The sequence below is a fragment of the Pteropus alecto genome, unplaced genomic scaffold (genome assembly GCF_000325575.1).
Source record: "Pteropus alecto unplaced genomic scaffold, ASM32557v1 scaffold71, whole genome shotgun sequence".
Classification (NCBI taxonomy): domain Eukaryota; kingdom Metazoa; phylum Chordata; class Mammalia; order Chiroptera; family Pteropodidae; genus Pteropus; species Pteropus alecto.
The window spans coordinates 11623414-11644679 of record NW_006433024.1 but is presented as its reverse complement, the minus strand read 5'-3'; the positions used below and the strand labels follow the sequence as shown (position 1 = coordinate 11644679).

At 41.9% G+C, this 21266-nt stretch overlaps 1 protein-coding gene across 4 annotated transcripts in view; it reads left to right on the top strand.

Annotated features, from left to right (window-relative positions):
- Positions 1-21250, top strand: part of SLC1A2 (solute carrier family 1 member 2) — a 142052-nt gene extending 120802 nt beyond the window's left edge. For all 4 annotated transcript variants that reach the window (XM_025044164.1, XM_015586303.2, XM_006908032.3 and 1 more), the window contains 2 exons: positions 12113-12344; positions 16389-21250. In XM_025044164.1, coding sequence (XP_024899932.1) covers positions 12113-12344; positions 16389-16460 — 304 coding nt within the window. In that variant the 3' untranslated portion in view covers positions 16461-21250. The remainder of the gene's footprint in view (positions 1-12112; positions 12345-16388) is intronic.
- Positions 21251-21266: the final 16 nt, after the last annotated feature.

Sequence of the window (21266 nt, the reverse complement as noted above, 5' to 3'; positions counted from 1 at the left end):
GTGCTGGGCTGGTCCCCATGCTCCTCATTCTGACAGCTGTGGGCCTGCCAACGGAGGACATCAGCCTGCTGGTGGCTGTAGACTGGCTGCTGTAAGTGCTAGAAGATAGGTTTCAGCTGGGGCCGTGAGTACTGCCTCCAGCGGGGGACAAGATGCAAGGTCGCAGCCATGACTTTAGCTCGTCCTCGCTGTGACTCCCTCATCTCCTCCCTCCATTCTTCCCTCTGACATTACGGAGTGCCTACTTAGGAGCCAAAAAGGAAAAAGATAGAATCTTTGAGGGCCTCACAGTCTAGTGGAGGAATCAGATACATTTTAATACAGTTAAAAGCATAGCAGTAAGGATCTCACACCATTATGTTGAGTGAATGAAGCACAAAGGAGAATATACTGTACGATTCCATTTATATGAAGCTCTAGGAAAGACAGTGTAATCTCTAGCAATAGCAAGAGATCAGTGGTTGGCTCGGCCCTGGCAAAGGGTGTGAAGATTAACGGGGAAGTGGCTCAAGGAAACCTTTAGGAGCGATAGAAATGTTCCATAGACACAGGTACATATAGGTTGTACATTTGTCAAAACTCATCAAACCATGTATTTAAAATGGGTACATGTATTGTATGTACTCTTCAATAAAGTAGATTAAAGGCTAGCACGCAGGTAAAAGGATGGTGGTAGGGAGAGGCACAATGCCAGTCTAGGATGGGAGGGCAGAGTGGAGAAATCAGTTAACTGTGAGAATGGCTACGGAGTTTGAGTGTCTGCTATGTCCCAGCTACTCTACTGAGCACTTTACGTCTTCTTCTTACACGAGTTTGGTGTTATCGCCCCTATTTTGTAGATGAGAAAGCTGAAGTTTAAGGAGATAATGTGACTTGAAAATGAACAAAGATTTGACACTAGGTCTGCTTGGTTTTGGAGGCTACCGCCTTCACAATCCTGGCCAAAGTCAGGCTTCTGAAGGCAGTGATAACTGAACAGAATCGTCATTGGTAGGTAGAAGTTACTCAAATATACATAGGTGGAGGGGGAAACAGGACATTCCAATCAAGGCCAGCCTGCACGAAGGCACCGCGGCAAGAGCGTGGGGACCTGCGAGTGGTTCAGTATTGTTGGAGCACAGTGTGAGTCAGAGTGGCGAAATGCGAGGCAAGATGGATAGCCTCGAAGGCCATGCAGAGAATCTTGACCTTGACTGAGGAGACATAGCCTAGCTATCTTTCCCAGTGACGGGCATTTTCCTAGTGTAAGACACTTACTGTCCACTCACAAGCTATAGCCAGATGATCCCCAACACGGAGGTTGGAATCCATAGGTGGGCTAAAGGCCCATTCAGGCTCTGATGTTCTGTGCTATGTATGCTGAGGCCTCCTGTCTACTCTTGGAGCTGAGTGACAAGTGCTGGCACAGAGGTCCGTAGCCAAAGTTTTTAAACTGCCCCACATGTCAGTGGCATTTTTTTTCTGACATTGATTGGCACAGATTTTAAGAGCCAGAAGCCACATTTTATAGACTTGAGTTTCCCCAGCAGTAAAACAAGTTCCTTCCCCTCTAGTCAGCCTTCCAAAGAGGGAAACATGAAAATGGCTGAAGGGAAGAAGGACATCTGGGAAGGCTAGAAGGAAGCCTGCTCTCTCTCTCCATCCAACTTGCTGGCATTGACGTTTAGGTTAGAAATGAGAAGCGGCTCCCTGGACATCACCTCCTCAGTGGAGGAGGGCTGTGAGGAAAGTCATAGATCTTCCTGAATTAAACCAGAAATGCTCTGGAAACGCCTTCAGTGGGAAGGGGAAGAGCACATGGAACAAACTCTAACCTGTCTCTGCCTGTCTCTCTCAGTTGGTGGTGGAGGTCCTTTGTGCTAGTGTGGTGGTTCTCTGGGCCCCGTGCTGGCTCCAAGGGCAGCTTTCTCACGACGTCTGCAGACAAGGCAGTCTTGGGGCAGCTGAGATTCGGTGGTGGGGTCAGGGCAGAAGGATTGGGGAGGATAGGATGAAGAGACAGAAGAGTAGGGCAGGATTTGGTTGGTGAGGAGGACAGAGAGAAAATGACGACACAGGCAAAATGGTTTGAGAACAGAGCATACAGTAGGAGCTCAATAAATTCATGCTAAAGTTAACCACAGGACTGCTGCGTGATAACTAGAGGCCTTTCCACACAAGAAGAAAGACAGAGGAAGCTACTAATGTCCCTTCTACTTATCCTGTGACTTTTGCTTACTGCATTCTCCACCTCTTTGCCCTTTGAGTTTCTCAAACCCATGATGCGATCAAGTGTCCGTCCCTTGCCTGCTGCAACGACATTGCCTAGTCTTTTTTAGGGCTTGTTTCTGAGGTCTGAAATTCACCATTGGAGAGTCGTCTTTTTAAAAAATTATTATTCTAGAGGCTGCCTCGCCCCATTATAATGCAAATGCCTTTGAATGGAGAAAATGCATTAATATTATGAAGAAAAAGAACTGATATTTCGTGGATACCCCGGTGTTCTTTACCTCTGTTTTCAGTTCCTAAAAAGCCTGGAATCAGAAGGGTCAAATCTCCCGCCCCGGACATAAGAGAGCTTGTGCGGCCAGGCCAGGGCCCTTCACCACACTCCACACAGCTTCCTAGTTATTACTGCGGGTCTAACAGTGGGGAAGAGGAACTGAGAGGTCCAGAGACGGGACGATTGGGGAAGACAGCTGTTAGGGTCACCCCTGGTTCTACATACTAACCAGAGGATTCTTTGTTGGAACTGTTTTTCTTTCCACTTCCCAGGATTAAAACAAAACAAAACAACTAGGGACAAATGGGGTACAATCAAGGTCTCAGCTACTTTTACAATTCAAGTCCTCCAGCCCCAGCGGGTCAGCCATTGTGAGCATGGTCTTCTTGGCAGTGATTTACTTCCAAGCTTCTTGGATAGGAGTCAGATCATGAAGCATCCCAGACCCTGCCTACTTCTGACCTAAATGTCAGCGAATGGAATAAGAGGGCCAGGTCCTCCCTGATCACCCCACACAGGTGCTCACATGCTCACACTTGCATGGAGCACAGAGCGTCCTATCTCCAGGGCTGAAACGTGCTAGCAGAAGGGAGTTGGCCGAACAAAAAAATGATGATACATTGGGATTAGGTATATTGATGACATTGTATATGAGAAAACTTGATCCTAGGCTGGCACTGGAAAGGAAGGAGGGAATGAAGAGCTGTTTCTAGCTCTGGGGTTTGATCTCAGATGGAGGGAGGCTCTGGCGATCAAGGGAAGAGAGGCGAAGAGGCAGGTGCCCTGGGTCTGAGCTCTGCACTTACTCTCCGCAGGACTCCAGGCAGGGTGTTTGTTTACTCTCTGGTACGATGAGAACAATAACTTGCCAGCTTGAAAGCAGAGTCTAGACCTTGAATGCCCTTGAGTGCCCTTCTAGTGTTAAGACCAGGACTAGGATTCTGCACCTGATGGATGTTTGTATACAAATAAGCATGAATGTTCTTTTTAAGAAGAGAAGAAAAAGGGAGGGTAGAGGATCTTGGGAAAATGCACGCAAAGGTCTGTAGCTAGGTCAGATCTGCTTTGAATTAGTAATGGTGCCACATTCTTTCCCACCAGAAACAGGAGTTCTGGAAGCACGCTCCTGGTCATGGGTTTTGTGGCTGTTGGGTGCCCATTAGTGCAGGAGTGGGACAGGGGCATGAGTTGAGATAGGGGTGCAGGGAAAGGCTGGTCCTTCCCCAGTAAAGGAGTCTATGGAAGAAAAACAGAAAAAGATGGGATGTTTTTTTTCCTCTAGGCAAGATTTGTAAGCTTTCATAACTCTAGAAATTTTTTCAATTTAAAACCAAACAAAGCCTGCAGTGACATTTAATGTGCCACGCTGTTTGCCAACTGCTGGAGACCAGCCAGCCTCATTACTGCCCGCCAAGCCCTGGACACTTTTCAAAGGACAGGCTTAGCTCCTCCATAAATGTCCTGGTGGAAACCAGGATTCTGAGCCCTGAAAAGTGCTTGAGTCTTAGAACACTGGATAGGTGGGGCTAGTAAAACCAGAACCTTCCCCGGAGTCCAGAAGGCCCTTTGTCTCAGGAATGCTTGGTAGATATTTCTAAGAGACCTCGCTGACACCGGTCTTTCTTTGAAGGAGACACGATGAAGCGAAAACTGGGAGCTACTACCAGGGAGAGGTGATAAATACTGGGTCTGGCCACAGATAGGAAAAGGAAAGCCAAAATAAAGTGAAAACCAAGTGGATCTGTGACTCATTTATCACATGAGACTGTTGGCGAGATCATTTCTGGAGACATGTTTGCTAATATGAATATAGTTGAGATGGCACTTATAAGGAAGGCCTTAAAGAGCCTCTACAATGCAGTGGGGACTCTGAAGCTCCCCCATTATCATCCCTCCTGGAGATTGAGGAGATCTGGGGTAAGGACCAAGAATTGGCATGTCTATCAAGTTTCCAGGTGATGCTGATGATGCAGTCCAGCCAGGGATGTCACTTCTAGAAGCCATGGACTAGAGATAGGGCAGAGGGAATACAGTTCTTGATTGTGGGCATTTGAGCATCTCTATACTTTTTTGAGCACTAGTTGACAGAGTTAACAGTTCATGAATTTATTCAATGAAAATAAGTCAAAAGGACACAGGATACTAATATCTAATTCTCAGCGAGTGCTCCTTCAGTGTTAGACATTGTTCTAAGTACTTTACATGGACTTGTCTAAAAGTCACAGCAAATTACGAGGCAGCTAACAGTATTACCTCCATTTTACAGTTGAGGAAACTGAGGCTCAGAGAGAAGTAACATCCCAATTTGCTGGATATTAAATGACTGAACTGAGATTCAAACCCAGATGATCTGGCTGTTCCTTGGGGCTGTTCCAGGCCTGCCAATTTGGGTTCTTGTTCCGTCATTAAGGCACATGCATACACACACACACACACACACACACACACACACACACACACACACACACTCTCACAACTGATTTAAACCTCACCCCACATCTGGTGGAAAAGAAAAGTCATTCCTACATCTACACTATCTCTGAAGATTCCAGGGCCTTATGTTGAAGTCTTTGGCTTTGATTTCCCACTACCACTGAATTCTTTCCTACATCTTACCTCATCTCCAGTCTATGTCAACCTGAGCATGGAATGTGGCCCTTTTCTACTCAGTCCTTCCCTCTCCCACCCCAGTGTCCCTGATTCAATATGTGATTATAGTTGGTGGGGACAGGGTGGGAGTGGGGCTATTTTCTGCACAGCAAAATCATTCTTTCATCTATCACAAGAGGAATACATTCTCATGGAAAAACAAGGGGATGGGCAAAACTCAGGAGAGTTATAAGATGAAAAACAAACAAATAAACAAATCTCCCTTCACCTACAATTGAATCTTGAAGGGGAGCAGAAGAGGCCACTCCAGAATGCGTCAGTTGGCATGTGGATTATTTTGAGCTGAAGGCAATCAAGATCCGACAGACTTAGGAAAAATTTTTTACCTCCCCCTTAAGTGACTGAAAGAATTTAGAAAGGGGCCTGTACCAGGGAAGAGAGCGATTACTGGAGATAACTTTTTCATCTGAGAGACTTATCTGCATGGCAGGGCAAAGATTTGTTTACCAAACATCTGTCCTTCTCATCATCCTGTGACTTGTCTTCCCTCCCTTTGGAGGCCCAGACCCCTTCCTTCTTCTCCTTAGCTCAGGGTGGTATGTGATCCTCAAATGCCTGACTGCTGGGAGTCTCATATTTTTATGGCACTCCCATATGTACAAAATTAAATTTGTTTTTCTCCTGTTCATCTGTCTTATGTTGATTTAATTATTAGATCAGCCAAAGAATGTAGAAGGGAAGAAGGGAAAATTTCTCTGCCCCTACCATCACAAATCTTATTTCTCTGAAGTCATCACTGTTCATCAATTTTCAGTAGCCCAAAAAGTAAAAGTTTAATATTAGGCATCCCTTTTCTTAAAACAAACAAGCAAACAAACAAACAAAAAGAAAACATGCTTCAGTGTTCTCCATCCTGAGGAATCTCTCCCTGTACTTAGTTAGTCCCGGTCTCTCCCCACCTTGCTGGGCCTTTTTTCCCTCCAACTCTGTGTCTTTTCTCAGCTTTCAGGACACCTCTCTCGTTTTCATAGGCAAGATCATTTGGCTTTCCGTGTCTCCCCTCTCTTGCCCAGAGTCCTAACTCTTCACCACCAAAACATCCAACCGAAGTTTGCTGAACAAAAACCAGTTCTCTGTCTAGAGTTAATGTGCCCTCTTAAACTAACGAACCATCCCTGCCCTGCGTCCTTCACATACCTGCCTGCCCCTTTCCTGTGGCCACTCCGTATCATAAACAGATAAAACATGGTATCGGCCCTCAAAGAACTTATAGTTTATGAATGGGAAGAGATGTGGTCAAAGAATCCCAACAGAGTGTGCTAGGTGTAAGAAGAGGAAAGGGTAAGACTTGGTAGAGGAATAAAAGAGAAAGTGATCTACTCCCCTTTTCACTTGGACTCATAGTAACAATAATGATGAGTAGCTAAAGCTGAGCACTGAGTTTGTGTCAGGCATGACGTCAAGCCTGGTACAGGCCCCCTTTCTAAATTCTTTCAGTCACTTAAGGGAGAGGTTTGGCAAAGGACCGCCCAGATGAAAAGAACTCAATACATGTTAGTCAACCACGGAACACCTTTGGAGGTGGGTATTGCTTTTTGTATTTTACAAATGAGAAAGCTGAGCAGGAAAGACTAAGTAACCTGCCCCGCTGGAGCCAGGATTGCAATCCAGGCTTGAATCCAAAGTTCACACTCAACCAGTGCTTCCATGGGCTCTCCTTCCCTCCCCAACCTCATGTAGATTTGGCCGTTGGATGCTCAGAATTATGCCAGCCTTCTCAGGTGACCCCTCTGCCACACCCCACATCCTGAGAGTCAGACACCATGGCTTATTTCTATGATCGTTAAGTTGAGTCATATGAAATTGCCAATATATGCAATGTGGGGACTTATACACATGGTGATAGAAGAAACCAGATGAATTTTGGGTGACCTTGCTTCCTTCGCTGTTATTCTGTGAGAACCAGGACCTTCGGACAATCCCACTATCTTGCTGCTGGAGGATTTAGACTGAGGGACAGAAAAGAGAGAGAAAGTCCTTTGGCCTTTCTTCCAGAGAACCAGACCCAGTGCCTCAGTGTGAAACAGCTTAGTCAAGCCCCTCTCTCATTTTTGGTCCCTGGCGGCCCCCAAAGCTATAGTCATCTGTAGTGAATTCCATTCAATTAAACATTCTGTTCCCTTCTCATCTCCGCCCTGACACATAGCATCCAGACCCAAGGATAGCATCAAGCACTCTATAATTCTTTCTACTAGGTAGCCTACAAGCTCCTGAGGTCATCAGGGTTTCCTAAACGGTCAGGGCTGTTGTGAGAGAAAATGAAAGTATTTGCCTGTGAAGAAATTTTCCACATGTGAACCATAAACTCCCATATCCTGCTTTTGGCCAGAGTCAAACTTCCCCAGAGTTAGTCAGACATTCTCCTGGTGGCCACAGAAGCCAACCGAAAATTCTTCCATCTTCTGTCCTCCATCTACCATCCCCTTTCCTTCTCAGTCAATCTCCTTGAGTAACTCGATTATGTATAATGTCTCCACTTCCTTAACTCTCATTCAATTTTCAGCCTATGGTGAGCTGGCTTCTCTCTCAGCCTCTGTATTGAAACTGCCCTTGCTGGGTCAATAATGACCTTTGTTGCTACAACCAAGGGACGCTTCTTTTCCTTGTGTTACCTGACCTCTAGGCAGTAATGGTCTTTGTCCACTACACCCTAATTTTTGAAACACGCTTCCCCCAAACTCTTCTACTTTCCTTACATCTTTGCTGACTCTTATTCCTTTGCTCATTTCTTAAGTGTTGTTTACCCTCAGGGTTCTAGACTAGATTTTCTTCTCTTCTCACTCCGCATTCTCTCCAAGGATAAACTAAACCTGCCTGTGGTGTCCACCCGTGGCCTCTCTAGGTGTTCTTACTCCTACTTTACTACCTGCAGCTCAGATGCCCCTCTCGATCTTTAGTCCATATTCAGAACCACTTGTGGGACATCTCCCTTTTGCTAGGTTGCAGCCTTCACACTCAATATGTTCAAGCCGACACCAGAATCTTTCCCATCCTAACGACATATGCCCATAAATATGGTAGCACTGTCCACTGGCTGCCCAAAGCAGAAACCTGAGAGGAGTCTTTTACTCTTTTCTCTTTTATTCTCTGTGACCAATCAACCCTCAAGTCCTGTAATTCTAGCTCCTAACTCTCTCAAATTCATCTTTCTCCATGTCCACTATCTCTTCACTAAGTGGATTTTACTCTTTTGGTCTTTCCCTGCTTAGTCCATTCTTCATAATGGAACGAGTGTACTCTTTCTCTTCAGTGGCTCCTCATTACACTTGGAATAAAGTCCTAACTTTGATCAGCCTTACTTTCTGCCTCTCACCACACTCACCAGAGATCCTGAACACTTGCCAGTGCTCCTTCCTCCAAGATTTCACATGTATTATTTTTCTGTTTTTTTCTAGCTCATTATCTCAGACTTACCCTTGGGATCTAACTCGAGACACTTCCACTCAAGCCTTTCCTGGGGCCTAACTGTGGGTAAAGTCTCCTACCTACAAAACCCCATAGCAACCAGCATTTATTCCTATAGAACATTTATCTTACTCCAGTGGGGAACACAGACAAGTAAAGAGAGTATGGGTTCTTTGGGAGAAGGAAGCATAGGAAAGGTCTTGTCTTATTCTTTGCTGCCTGGACACTTGGCATAGTGCCTTGCACACATGAAGATGCTCATTATTCATCTATTGAATGAATGAGTGAATGAATGAATGAACTAATGAAGAGCACAGAAAATATTAGAGCCTATGTTCTCTTTTTATTTCCACTTAGCCATTTTCATGCTCTTATGCTCCTGCAATCTTTAATAAGTATGTAAGGCAAGCCAAGTGTTTCTCTCATTTAAGCCTCACAAACTCCTGTGAAGTTGGAATTAGCTTTATTTTATATTTCATGCTCAGGTGAGAAGTGATTTGCTTAAGGTAAGAGAACCAGAAGATCTGGGTTAAAGTTTTAGCCCTAAGTTCAGGGTCCTTTCCATCTTGACTTTGGTGTCAAATATAAGTATGCTTTGATTCGACCCAACTCTGTCTTTCATTCATTCCTGTCCTGATGGCTATTTTCACTGGCCAGAGTTCCACCTCAAATTAAAGGAGATATGAGAGTGTGGAAGAGATATGAGCAGTGGGTGAATTTGGGGAAAGCTCACCCAGAAATTCTCTCCCCAAAACTTGGTTCAGTGGCTGCTCAAAGAGCGATTTGGTTTCAAAAAAAGTCAACGGCTGAGGAAACAGGAGTTTGTACACTTGAATTACCCATTTGAGTGGAAATGGATTTATTAAACTGAAAAAGTTATTAATCCTTAAGCTTAGTATTTCATGCTTTTGCCCACTTGATGGGGTATGAGTGATGGTTCTACCTAAAGGGGAAAGAGCACATAATGAGTATCAACTATAGGTCAGTAACTGGTTTTGTCTTTCTCAAATCTCATAAAATAGTTATTTTAACTGCATGAGAAAAATTCTGGTTGAGAAAGTCATCCAGATCACACAGTTAGTAAGTGGATTCAAAATCAGAGCTGTGTGGCTCCCAGGTCCTTTGCATCATGTGGCAGACAGTGAATTCTGCAGTCATAGTGCCTGTGTTCAAATTTGGTTCTATGACTTTTCTAGGATGTGTGACTCTAGGAAGCCTCTTAATCTCTCTGGGATGTGGGAGCTCATGCTTTGGTGCTGTTAAGCCCCATGCACTTGGTCGGCAATAAATTCTCCTCCCTCTAAAAAAAAATGTGGAAAATAATACTTCTTATAGAGTTGTGGTGAGGATTAAGTAAAGTAATATCTATAAAGCATATCTCTATACATATTAAATGTGATATAAATGTTAGCTATCATCATCATTATCATCATCATCACCACCACCGCCAACAGCACCTTTGATTGTTCTACTTGCCAATAAGGCAGATTTTTCTGGGCCATGAGATAAATGAGTACTCAGAGCATTCCTCTTGAAGACTTTAGCACTCCAGAATTTAACAATTAGTCAAGGCTGTAGGGTACATGACACAGAACACATTCTTTGAGGGATTGAAAGTATAATTGAAAAACAATAAAGTAGACTTTAACCGTATGGTGGACAAATAACTCAGCTGGTTAGTTGGGAGTGTTGCCAGAAGAACTGTCCTATAAACAGGGTTAATGTTTTCAGGAGGAGACAGTAGCTTAACCAGGCACATTTAGATGTTCTATCTGGGAGTTGCCAAAAATATATTGAAATTGACTTAGTGAGATTAACAGTAATGTTAAAAGTACATGTCAGGTAATAATTAGTGTTTTGTGAGTTCTTACTAAATGTCTGGAACTGCTAGCACTTTGTTATCTGATTTAATTTTCACAACAACCCTTATGTAGTAGACATTTTTATTATTTCCATTTTATAGATGAGGGAACTAAGGTTCACGAATGTTAATATGATCAGGGTTGTCCAACAGGTAAGGGAGAAAGCTGGCATTTGAATCCAAGTTGGGCTGCCTCCAGAGTACATGTTCTTCCTTAACTACTGTCATGTATTCCTCCTCATTCCCTTATACTGGGACTTTCTAACAATCTCCACAAGTACCTGATTTTTGTGAATGACCCCAAGACCCAGTCTTCATTCATACACATCCTGAAGCAAATTCTCCAAAGCAGAAGGGAGGAAAAGAGCATTCTCAGATGGAGAGATGCCCCCGAGAGTTGAAGTTGGGCTCTGACCTGTATTTTCTGATGGGCAACATTTTCTTGCTTGAAACCAGAAGGACAGCTGGCTCACAAGCTCTTTGCAAGGGAGTCAGGCCAGACTTCTCCTAGTGCAGCTTCATTGTTATTATTCTGTAATGAGAAATAAATTTGATAACAACTAGAATTTATTTTAAGCCTTTGTTCCAAGAACCAATTAAAGTTTCTACTTTGACTTGAGCTAAGTCTAGCATCCTTATATATATGTTTTTAGAATCGAAGGCTAGAGTGTCCTAGACTAGAATGCCTCAGCACCATCTTTACTGAAAATCCAGAATCGAAGGCTAGAGTGTCCTAGACTAGAATGCCGCAGCACCATCTTTACTGAAAATCCTTCGCGCGCGGCCGCCCGCGGGGTGTGTGTGTGTGTGTGTGTGTGTGTGTGGTTTTCCAGCATTCTTCTCTTTAGAACTTTGATTATCATCAACATGGTCAAAAAGACTCTTCACACTGTTTTCAAATTATGGGTGAGAGAACATAGCTTACTTTTAAGAACTTAATTAGTTTTGCTGGTGCTGACCTTCTAAGAGGAAGAGTTAGCAAACATTTTATTTTTTTCAAATCAGAACTTGAAAAACAAGATTTCAGGAAGGATTTTTCTTAACACTTCCTGGTTCAAGAGATACTCTGGAAGATTTAGGTTTTTTAGGTTAATAAAGAAAGCAAAACAATGTATTTTGAGTTTTCCAGGCCACATAGTCACTACACATATTGGTCAGGGAGAAAATTGTGGCTGAGTTTCTTACCCAACAACTTTGTCTATGTATATATGTGTGTTGGGAGAATTCACAGGTAGTTTTTCTTTCCTGGAAAATAAAGTAAGTGGAGGTAATCTTCAAAGTGGAGTCTTGGAAGAACAGTTTAAATCAAGAGGAATTGCTAGGAGTATCTGGAGCCTGGGTCCTAATTCTGAGATCTGGACACATTATTTTCCTCTAATTCTTCCTTCCCTCCTCCTCTTTTTTCTTTGCTATTGTTTATTGGGTGCTCACCATTCACCAGACAATTTTCTAAGCAATTTACATACATTTTCTCATTTAATTTTCATACAACCTTATGAGAGAAGTCTGATTGTTACCTCCAATTGATAAACAAGGGAATGAAGGCTTATAAAGTTTAAGTAACTTGCCCCAGATCAGGCAGAGGGAAAGGTCGAGCCAGAACTCAACCTTAGGACTCTGGTTCTAGACCTTGGCCTCTCAACCACCATAGCGTTCTGCTTCCTCACTAAACATTTTCTGTTCTTTGTCCCCAGGGACAGGATGAGAACTTCAGTCAATGTTGTGGGTGACTCTTTTGGGGCTGGGATTGTCTATCACCTCTCCAAGTCCGAGTTGGATACCATTGATTCCCAGCACCGAGTGCATGAAGATATTGAAATGACCAAGACCCAGTCCATTTATGATGACATGAAGAATCATAGGGAAAGCAACTCTAATCAATGTGTCTATGCTGCACACAACTCTGTCATAGTAGATGAGTGCAAGGTACCTTTCCCATTCATGGATATCGAGACCTGTATATAATAGTGCATGCTCGATTTCTTAAAACAAATACCAAAGCCCTGCACGTATTATTGTCATATTTATTTTTCTAAAGAATCATGTAACCCAAGCTTCTGTGAGTCCCAGATCATCTAACTCTGTGTCTAACATGGCTGGAAATCAACAGGCCTAACAGTGAAAGAGCCAATCAGTCACTTCTTTCATCCATATGATGCATAACAGTCGTTCTGATGCCCCCATCCACCCACTTCACAAATTTGATTGGTTTTCTTGAATATTGTGCCCAAGAATTTGTGATCCCTAGGATTTCGCTGGCATTCAAATAGTCTATTCCTCAGGTGAAACATCAAGAGAAATACCCAGAATCATTTGATTTATATAGCACAAACATTTCTTCTTTCTTTGTATCATGTATTGGTCAAAAATGTGCCCACATAGCTACGCAGCTATCTTTCTCTTATTTTTGTGGGAAGGTGAGTTTTGACTTGGCAGTCACTTTGCTCCAAGAATGGGTAACAAATTTCAAGTAAAGGAAAGACAATCATTTGTAGAGGTCTTCTAAAAATAAAACACTACATTTCTCACTGCCCAGCAGTGCCATCTTTCCTGAAGCATGGATGTTCTGGACTCTTCCAAGCTGTTGGGTGCTAAGTCTTAAAGCTTGATGGGCTCTGTCTAGCATTCACTGTAACTAACTTGACATTCTCAAAGACAGAGTGTCATGACCAGAGTGAAGCAAACTTGGAGAAACCCTGGCAGGTGAGCAGAGTCACCTCTGGGGGTTGGGTTGCTAAAATGGTTCCAGGCTCAGTACAGATTTCTGATATCTTCTTGACTCTTGTTGACAAGATCTCATTTCATTTGTTAATTTCTTTCTGTCTTACTTGTACGTTGTTCTAAATATATCCGATGGCTTCTGCTGGGCAACTGAGGTTAACACAGAAGCAGTTCTCTTTAGTGGGCAGCAACATAGGTCCAGAAATCTAACAGACTAGCCACTACCTTTTGCTCATCCCCTCTATATCAGGTACACGTGTGAGTGAACCAGGGCTCTGATACAAAGCAGGGAGGGACCCCACCCAGAGGGACCCCATTCATCAAGAGGCAATCGCGTAAATTAACTCAGTGAAAATGGCTCATTATTAGAAATTCAGATGTACTTAAAGTGTATACTCCATTCTCCTAGAAAGTGTTTCCCACATTTAAATGAATGTGCTGGATTATTCCCCATTAAAATGTTAGCTTGGGTCAACTCAACATTCCCAAGGAATGACTTTATGCTCTGTTATATTTAATCAGTATTTATTGTGTGCCTTGTGAGGCTTAGATGAGCACTCCCATCTCATTCCTATGACCTATATTTTGATTATTCATCAAGTGTTTATTGAGTGGCCATTATCTGCAAAGCCCTGAATTAGGAATAGGAGGAAAGCAAGATGAATGTACTATTCTGTAGAGGAGATAAGGCTTGGCCCCAAATTACTTCCATACAAGGAAATATAGTATAGTATGAAACAAGATGAAAATACATATATTTTTTTAATTTTGCAATCCTAGTGGTTAATTGCCTCTGTCGTGGCCCTTCTGGAGTGTCTTAAGAGGCTTCTTAATAATATCGTTTTGTATAGGCATGAAAACATCTCTAAATTTCAGATGTCCTAGATTTTTTTTCTTAAAGGATATCAAGCATATCGGGAAAAATTTGCTTCAGTTTTTAAGCAGAACAACTCAAGTCCCACAAGGAGATGTTTGTCAACTGTCGCTATCAATAGGAAGTAAGCCTACATGAGGAGAGAGACTGTGTCCCCATTTATCACTGCTGTGTCCTAGCACCTGAAGCAGTGCCTGGCATATTTCTAGTAGGCTCTCTAGAAATATTTGTTGAATGTGTCCTTTTAGCATCTTGACCCTATGCTTTAATTCAGATAATCTTTTTTTTTTTTTTTTTTTTTTTGCTGACCGTTCTATAGAGATAGTAGCTCAGTCTCTATAATTGACTACCCAACCAACCACTTGCAAACTTATCGGCGAAGTAGCATTTCGCTGGTCAAATGGTGAAACTGAGCATGTCATGGAAATGGTGAAATGGCCATATTGGTTTAATAGCTATTCCAGCTGTTTGCACTTTTTAGTGAAATGGTTAGGTTCAGCTCACTATGTTGGTCCTCAGCCTTTGCTAGGTGAGGCAAATTGACTCTTCCCACTCTAGATCAACTAACTGAGTTGACACTGATATGCGAAAGAGGCAGCCAGAGCTGTGGAGATGAATTTGCACACTTTCCCAGAGTATCTGGAACACGTTTATTTATGCTTTGGAACTTCCTTCTGGTCCATTCTGTCTCACTGCTTTTTAGAAACTGAGATGGAAGATGCCAATGGTTCCTGGCAGTTCCCTCCTCTGCTTTTTTTTTTTTTTCTATTACCCAGGTGTTTGGAGCAGAAAGGGGTTGAATGGATGGGGGAATGGAGTTCCGACTCTCTTTAACCCAACCATGCCAAAAATGCTGCTCTCCCAGCTACTTTTGAAACACAGGCCCCGGTATTTAAAGGGGTTGAATGGATGGGGGAATGGAGTTCCGACTCCCTTTAACCCAACCATGCCAAAAAAGCTGCTCTCCCAGCTACTTTTGAAACATAGGACCCGGTATTTAAAAAAAAACACCCCCATCCCCAAGTGCTGTCTAGTTTTCCAAGGCACCACATTGTGATTTATAATTTTGCACAGCTATTGATCTGGTTCATCACTGAAAGCCACATAGGCACATTCCAAGGTCTGAGTGAACAGGCAACTTTCTCCAGGCAGATGGTTTGTCCCTTCCTGGAAGTATCTCCTGACAGTTCACTGAAGGGGAAACCAATTTGCTGCAGCTCTGGTCAAAACTTTAACCACTTCAAGCACCGTTATGTCACATTGCTCTTTCTATTTTCAAACTCTTGCCTTGTAATGAGTAGTTTGAAAGTTATACAATAGCTTTTTAATTTTAATCATAATAACTGCATGTGAGGAGGTCATTGCTTGTTGCATGGTTTTTCTGAAACACTGTAGGGGCCAATGGGGATTGGAGGAATGGCCAATTTTTATTTTCACTTGCTTGGTTTGTGAAGGGCAGTTGGCCTTCTGTTCCTAGCATGTTGTGTGTGTCCCTAACGCATGCGTTTCACTGCCACTTGGGTAAGAAAAAGGTCAGATTTCTTTCAAACATTGCTGCGTTTGTCATATCTCCATATTCTAATGCTTCCATAAATCCAGTCTCTCCATTATGTGGAATATCAGTCGTGGGTTTAAGTTTGCACATGACGTTGAGGACAGACAGATGGAAGGTAAGCTAGGAAAACTGTGTAGAAGTGGAGGGGAATCCCCCCCGCCCCACCATATTGTGTAAGGGTTCAGTTTGCTTAGAGCCAGAGAAGCATAATATAGACAGTCTGGTGATTACATTTTTTAGATGTCTGCATTGAACTAATTTAAATAGACATGTCACTGATCTCAGGCTTTTAATCCCCTCTTTTATTTTTAATTTTTAAAATCTGGATAGCTTATATGGTAAACAGACCATCATGATTCCTGATTTTAAAATTGGATGTGTATAAAATTCACCTGGCCTCATTGCAACTGAACCTTTCACATGCATGAGTAGAACTAGCTGCCTAGTTCTGGATTGTTTTTCTCTGTGGTTGTATGGAGTAGCACATGGGCACTATTTGTTAAGGATTGCATTACTGTTTGATGACGGGTCTATGGGTAGTTAGACACACCCACAACTCTAAAAGCACAGTTTATATCCCCCAAATTGCAAAGTGTCTCCAGTCCCTCATTACCCTCTAAGGCAAATATATGTGTTTTAATGTTCACAAATCAGTGTTGAAAACCAAGATCAGCTCAAAATCAGTTTGAGAAGAACAACATTTAAAATTAATATATAAGTCGTGCAGTACAACCTGGATCTGGTGCTCCTCCACATAACCCCTGGGGTGGTTTTCTGGTACGTGGCCTGTAAGCTGGATGTTGATGATAATTATTTTCAGGTAACTCTGGCAGCCAACGGAAAGTCAGCAGAATGCAGTGTTGAGGAAGAACCTTGGAAACGTGAAAAATAAGAATATGACTCTCAACAAATTCTTGAATAAACTCCCCAGCGTATGTTATGGTAAAAGAGGATATAAACAAGCTTTCTTTAAAAAGGAAAAAATGCATATATTTCTATGTTTACTTAATCTGTTAGCTGAGGCTTAGAGGATCTGTTGTGAGTCAGTGATAGGCATGGTGCTGTGTCTTTGCCAAATAATGCTTTGTAACCATCTAATTTTCTCACTTGTATTATCGTCTGAATGGTTGCTGCTGGAGGAATCAGTTTGAATTGAAGACGCGTTCTTGCCAGCTTCCTTTATTTTTTTTTTTCTCAAGATGCAGAACCGTAGCTGCTCTTTTCCCAGGGGACACAACTAAGCAGTGCGGTACACTCCAGGGATCTGGGATAGTGAGCAGACACTCAGTGTGTTATTCCTTCAAGTGTTCTCCGTGCTTCACCTCGTTACGCACTTCTAGAAGCCTCGAGAAGTGATTCTTAAATGTCTTGTAGAGCTTGCCCATGTGTTGATAAAAGCAAGTACCTGTTTTAGGGAACAGTGACAATTTATCTTCTGTGTCCTCTTTTTAGCTAAATGTTTCCAAGAGAGTCGTAAGGGGAGCCAAACTCTTAAGGATGCTGATTATGGAACCCACTGAGTCTCTGCTCTCCTCTACCTAGTCTGTGGAAATTTATTATTGAAATTTCAGAGTATGTTTCATAAATTGCTTAAAATTTGATAATGGATTAGAATGTAATTGACATGTAACTACTGTATACATTGACAAAACTAAGGGAGCACAGTCAACATAAATTTTAACCAGATTCAAATATTCAAATTCATTTTCGTTTGCTTTGCATTCACCTGGCATAGTGAAATCAAGTGAGATTATTTTGATCTCTGCTTCACTTTCTTTGTTTCCCCATAAAATTCTTGTTTGGGTTTCTAACAAAAAGACATTTTTGATCCCCAAATTATTTTAATAATATTCTCATCAAACTAAAAGGCCTAATCATTTTAATCTTCTTACACATGGAGAACAGTTGTGTTGGCTGTGCCTCTTTTAATACCATCTCTTGATAAAAACAAAAAGATTGTCACTTATCTAATAAGTAGAAAGCCTCTTGTTATATTATATCAAAGCACATAAAACCAACTACAGGACACAGTTTGAAGCAGAGCCCTAGTCTTCTCTGTGGAAAGGACCAGAAAACAGACATATGTGCAAAATCCTATAAAGGTGACATTCCTATGGCAAAGTCAGGGCAACCTTGAACCATGAAATGGGAACAAAGCATAGCTCTACACAATTCAACTCAAAGATGGAACCTTTTCAAGGCTGTGAAAGTTTGGGAGAATAAATAATATAATTGGAGTAGTACAGTGCCTTGCATGCTGTAGACACCCAACAAATCCTGAATGATTGATTGTGCAAGCTAGATTTTTCAATGTCTCTCCCCTCATTTTCTATTGAATAACCCACAGTATTTTCCTAAGGTTGTGGGCTTTGGGAGTTTGCTGAGGACTTGAACATGAATCATTGATAAATAAAGCACATTCAACCCTAAGGAATGTGTAGAACCTTGGTCCGCACACGGGAGTAAGGAGGTATCTGAGGCCGGCAGATGGATGCTGAGATACTCATGAATGGTCATAGACTCCAAATTCTCTAAGGAGAGGATATTTGTAAACATCACATACCCTTTATCACCTACTCCTTGTGACTTTTCCAAAGCAGACACCTTTGGAACATACAAGAGACAAGAGATTCCAATTGTTTGTGTCCCTTAAACCCTAGTTGTTTTTGGATAAGGATTGCTATTCAGCAGTATTAAGCAGATTTTTGCATTTTAAAAAAAAGTGACATTGGTCTTCATTTTCATTATATGGGCAGTTAACAGGGTGGCCAAGGATGTGCTGAAATGTAACTGTGGAAAATGTATCCTTTATAGCAAATGTTGTGGATCAAGCGGACAGTTCTTGGATTCAGCTGTGAAACTGTTAAGGATTGTCTTTAAGTGGTGCGCCCAAGAGCTTTTTTTATGGTGAGAAGGATCTAAGCAAGGCATCTAGGAGCTTGTGGTTTTTGCTGTTTAAAGCCAGCTTAGCACTTAGACAGGCTGACATGCTTCTCGAAGGAGTTGTCTCGGGATCATCTTCCCAAGACTCTGCCTAAATGTCCTCTTGGCTTGCTTTGTCTTCAGCTTTTTCCTAGTTACCCAGTTGGCTTGTAAATCTGTAAGGGGACAGTGTGTTCAGGAGAAACAAGATGCACAGCTTAACAAAGCAGGTTTTTCTAGTTTGAGACTGTATGCAATAAGTTCCTTAATAAGGAGATCACATTTATCTGGATTCAGCAAAACATATTAAAAATAAACACTTTCTCAAATTCAAGACAAGCTTGAAAATCCAGGATGCATGTAGAGCTGACATATGACTGTGCCCTCTGATTTTTTTAGGCCTCATTCATTCTTCTCATGCCATGTCCTTTGGGGTTTTCCTTGTCCAGTATATGTGCCATAAACAGAACAAATAGATCCAGATTGTACCTCTAACAACTTTTTCTAAAAAGGATATGTAAGACCTGTCAGTTATATGCGTAGATTTATATTAACAGGTCCAACACAGATAAAAATGATTATAATCATACACTAATATTGGAAGATGCATAAATGTTATATTTATATACAGACATGGCAGGCCAGGTGCATACACTACATCCTGTGAGGTCTCTAAGTCAGTGCTTTGGCAACACCATTTTGTTATAGACTTATTTACTCTTTTTAGGAATCAGAATTGTTTCAGAAGAAAACCTAAGCAGATGTTAATCCTTCCCTCTCTCATTTTTGCCCATTGAGAAACCCAAGTGAAATCATCATAGGTTACCTACTTACCATTCAACGAATCAAATCCAATCAGTGAGAAGAATGGCTTCTCTCTCAAGGTAAGGTTTTATCTTAGATCTTTGAGGATGTCCTCCCCATGCAAAGAGCATCAGAGAATCCAGGCAATGATCTAGGTCACACAGATCCTCGATATAGGACTTCAGGTGATGATATTGAACCAGGTAGCTATCAGGTTCAATAGTTACTACAGGGTGTGGAAACACAGCCTATAATCCCATTTCCTGCAGAAGTTACCATGTCCCCTAAAAGACAAATATTTACTTCTCTTTTCCAACTGTTATTTAGTCTGGATATTCATGAAAGCCTAAAGCAAGGATGCCTGGATTTAGACTGCTGAAAGCTGAGAAAGGCTTAGGGAAAATTCAGTTCTCAGAACGATATACTCCTGGTAAGTAATACCAGGAATCCCGTGACCTGTTGATTAGAGGGTCTCAGGTCATTCCTACTCATGCATGACGTTATTTTCACGTGTATTAAAAATCAAGAAGCCCTTTCAGAGTTAAGTAAAAATCAAGAAGCCCTTTCAGAGTTAAGTAACTTACTGGGTCCTTGCAAGGAAACTCAATCCTGCCACTTTTTTTTTTTTTTTTGCAAATACCACACTTTCCCTATGTTCTCAGTAGCAAATGTTATGGTACACTATTTCACTTTTTTCAGGATCAAGGCTTCTGTCTGTGCTCTATTTTCCCATGAAATATAGCAGTAAATCCAAATAGGTATACCGAAGCTCAGAAAGAACTCCCCGTAGTTCACACTCTTGCTGAAACAAGTCTCAGCGGTGTTTGCCTGGTTTGGTGACTTAACATGCTCAGCAGTTACACCCAAGGGAAGTAGCTCTTCCCCCTCATTGCTCTTAAACTCTCAGGGCCATGCAGTTATCTGGGTTGTTGCTTTTGCTTTGCTTATTCTCCAAGTGAATTTATTCCAAGCCAAGAAAAAGTACCACATGGGAATTTTCACATTGTGAATAAGAGTAGTAGGACCTGGGAGCCTAGGAAGATTAAGTGTAAGCAAAGAGCCTGAAGCAATTCTGATGTGACAGTTTTGTAAATCTAGTGGTCAGACGAGATTAATGGTTTCCCTATCTGGTACTTTCTGGCTAAAACCTAGGAGAAAGGCCACTGAGTGCTAACCCAGGCAGGTTGCACTATAGGTAGATTGTTCTTGAATGGGGTGAGTTCAAAACTGCTCATGCAACATTTGCTTATGATTTTCCTGAAAGGAAAACCCAGTTTCCCACTCTTCTTCCTCCTTTCTTCTCATTCCACTTGTCATTGTTGCTGCTTAAGAGACAGTTTTGTAAACAACCATACAAGTAAGTATAAGGGTTGGTTTTAGAATAGATGACAGGGAATCTTAATTAAATAGTATTTCATTTTATTGCATAACACAGCTAATTCAGATAATGACATTGAGATGGTAAGAAATAACACAGTTGAGTAGAGGCAATATTTGACTTAGACTCTACCAATTTTTAGCTGGATAACTTATATAACTCACTTTATGGCCAAGCCTTATTCCTCGAATATTTAAAGGAAGGTGTAGGCTTAAATAATTAAAACCCCCTTCTAGAATCCATAATATTATGTATGATCTCTGCTTTAATTTCTTTTTTCCTCAGAGGCTTACTACTATTAAATATAACTTTATATTTTAAGTCAGAGGGGCCTATAATAATGACTAATCGATTCAGATTTTTCTCATCCCCTTTGGGGGAAATTAAATTCCAGCCTCTCTTCATCTGATATTTTACAACAGGCTTGGAAGATGGCCATGTTAATTTATTGTTTGGTGTTTTGGAACACAGACAGACAACTGCTCTTTGCCTAAACTCACTGTCCTAGTCGGAGTAGCGATTCAGCTCAGGGAAAAATGCTGCCAGAGTCACCAAGAGAGTACTAGATGCGTCTGCAGCCTCACAAGCTTTTGC